General features: G+C 44.2%; 1 protein-coding gene across 1 annotated transcript; it reads left to right on the top strand.

The window, feature by feature from the left end:
* The first annotated feature begins 245 nt into the window (after positions 1-245).
* Positions 246-2,026, top strand: LOC114829937. The gene is made up of 2 exons (XM_029116450.2): positions 246-316; positions 900-2,026. Exon 2 carries the CDS (start codon positions 1,077-1,079, stop codon positions 1,827-1,829), a length of 753 nt encoding a protein of 250 aa, XP_028972283.2. The 5' UTR covers positions 246-316; positions 900-1,076; the 3' UTR covers positions 1,830-2,026.
* The last annotated feature ends 545 nt before the right edge of the window (positions 2,027-2,571 follow it).

Below are 2,571 nucleotides of genomic sequence, written 5' to 3'. Positions count from 1 at the left end.
TGAATAGCATTTTTTTCAGTTCTACAGTTTTATACTATTTTGTCATTATTCTGTCCCTCTGTGTTCTATAGTATGGTATTAATTCGCTGGTGCACTTCTTTATTTTCCCACTAGAGGTCAGTATCTCTGTCAGTGTTTCTTTGGGGTTCCTCTTCTATTATATATTGCGTGCGCTACACGGAGCTCGGTGGTGATGTGCTGAGGCAGCAGGCTAAAAGTTTGTTACACGCAGTGTAGGCAAATGTCCGGAGGTGCTGACATGCTTCACTCCTCTCATACCTCTTATATCTTTGGGAAGCTTGACATGCCATAATCTGTAAGTAATTAATAGCTAATCTTGTTTTCTAAACGTTTTGTTACCTTTCTGTCAATTAAGGGGTTATTTTAACTCTTACAAGCAAAAGGTTGCTCGTGATCTTAGCCAAGCTAATGTTGCTAGCTTCTGTTTAGTATGTGGTGCGCAATATCTTATTATAAGTCGATGTTAACACTGCTTTTCACACTATACAGGTCGTTAGGTTGTACATTCAGGTTGTCAAAAGTAAAAGTAGTTTTGTTTTACGTGTAGCTTTCACGAAGGGTTGCTGAATTCAAGTTCTACTAAATATAACTAAAGAGTAAAGTCCTGTTATACTTTTACAGTAACAGCAATAAATGTTGGGATTACAGATATGTTGAACAGTATTTTGATCTTCCTGTGAATCTGTGTGCTGAAACTGCAATTGACTGTAGCATATTCTGCAACCACATGGTAGCAAGCTGACACAAACTAAATTATTTAAAATGTAATCTTGTGATCCTTATATCTTGAATTTTGATCATTTCCAGCATTTGAATTCACAGCAATGTGTCTTGGTTTGTTAAATGTATTTTTAATACATTTGTTTGTATGTTCACAGTTTTACAAATCAATCAAAAAAGAGAGGTCTTCAGTAAAGGCACTAAGAAGAAAACTGTGTTCTGTCATTCCTGGAACCATCTTCTCATATTGTATGTTTAGCTCGCTGCATTGAGTAGCCATACACTCAACCGAGGGCAGAAGAGTAAAAAGATTATCTACCTATCAAGCACCCAAGATGTCTCAGCCTGAAGCTACACCGCCTATGTCCCAGATGGTGGCCCGGTCGGAGTGCCACTCACGTTCTTCACGCCGTTCGTCCACCAGCCAAGCTGCAGCACGAGCCCGAGCAGACGCGGAAGCTGCCCGCACCAGAGCAAGGTACGCCAAACGCCAGATTGACATGGAGGTTGAGAATGCGCGCATCGAGGCAACGCTAAAAGCTCTGAAGAAGGAGGGTGAGGCTGAAGCAGCACTTGCTGCAGCACATGTCCTGGAAGCGGCAGCAGACGAGGAGCACCACGCCATCGACCTCACTGAGCAAGGCATCTCCCCTAAGATGCCTCCTTCCATCAGACGTGCTCAAGACTATGTGAAGGCTCACTTCGCCGACTTCAGTTCGCTAGTGAAACAAGAAGAAAAGCCCGACACAGGACAACTGGTCAGTCATAACGACTCTCACCATCTACAACAGAGCCAAACACCAGTCGCTACCTCTCCAGGTGAACATCTCATTGATTTTGTAGACCGGGAGCAGCTGAAGTTCCCCCCTACACACATAAAAATGGACATTCCACCTCAGCCTAGACCTTCAGCGACTCCACAGACTGAGCTGCCGGATCTAGCAGCCTACCTAGCACGCCGTGATCTACTGACAGCGGGATTCAAGGTATTCCCGCTGTCAGTAGACCGCCCTGAGTTCTACTTGTCCTGGAAGTCCATCTTCTGCAACGCCATAGAAGGCCTCAACCTCAAGCCCAGCGAACGATAGTTGAAAAGCTCCCTTACGGACTCCAAGAGTCATGGGTAAAACAAGGGACAAAATACAAAAGAGACAATGGTGCAGTTTACCCACCTTTCTCATTCTTCGTTCAGTTTGTAAATAACTATGCTGATATGAAAACAGACCCTAGCTTTATGTTACAAAGCGCAAACATAGTAGCTCCAAGAGTTGACAAGACACTGATAAAACCAAACAGATGCAGAGTTCCTGTTGCAGTGAACAAAACATATACTAGTCAAACTAACAGCACAGCTCAAGCATCTGTTCTTAATCCGGACAAGCAATGTCCTATTCACTACAAGCCTCATTCGCTCGCTAAATGCAGGGGATTTAGGTCAAAAACACTGGACGAAAGAAAAGGTATTCTCAAAGAACACGCTATTTGTTATAAGTGTTGCTCTTCCACAAGTCACAGAGCTAAAGACTGTAAAGCCATTATCCAATGCTCAGAATGTAATAGTGATGTGCACGTGTCTGCCATGCATGTTGGTCCACCTCCGTGGATGCCTAAAGACTCTAACCCTCTGCCTCAGAGCCACGGCGGGGAGTCCGATTCCCCAAGCCCTGCAACTACAACTAGTTGCACAGAAGTGTGTGGCCGAGGCCTCAAACGTAAATCCTGCTCTAAGATTTGCTTAGTCAATGTGTATTCCCGCACTTCGCCTGAAGAGAAAAGGAGGATGTACGCCATGTTAGATGATCAAAGCAATTCATCCTTAGCCAGGTCTGC

The sequence above is a fragment of the Esox lucius genome, chromosome 21 (genome assembly GCF_011004845.1).
Source record: "Esox lucius isolate fEsoLuc1 chromosome 21, fEsoLuc1.pri, whole genome shotgun sequence".
NCBI classification, from domain to species: domain Eukaryota; kingdom Metazoa; phylum Chordata; class Actinopteri; order Esociformes; family Esocidae; genus Esox; species Esox lucius.
Note: the sequence above shows the minus strand (reverse complement) of the source record. Positions and strands in the feature narration are given on the sequence as shown.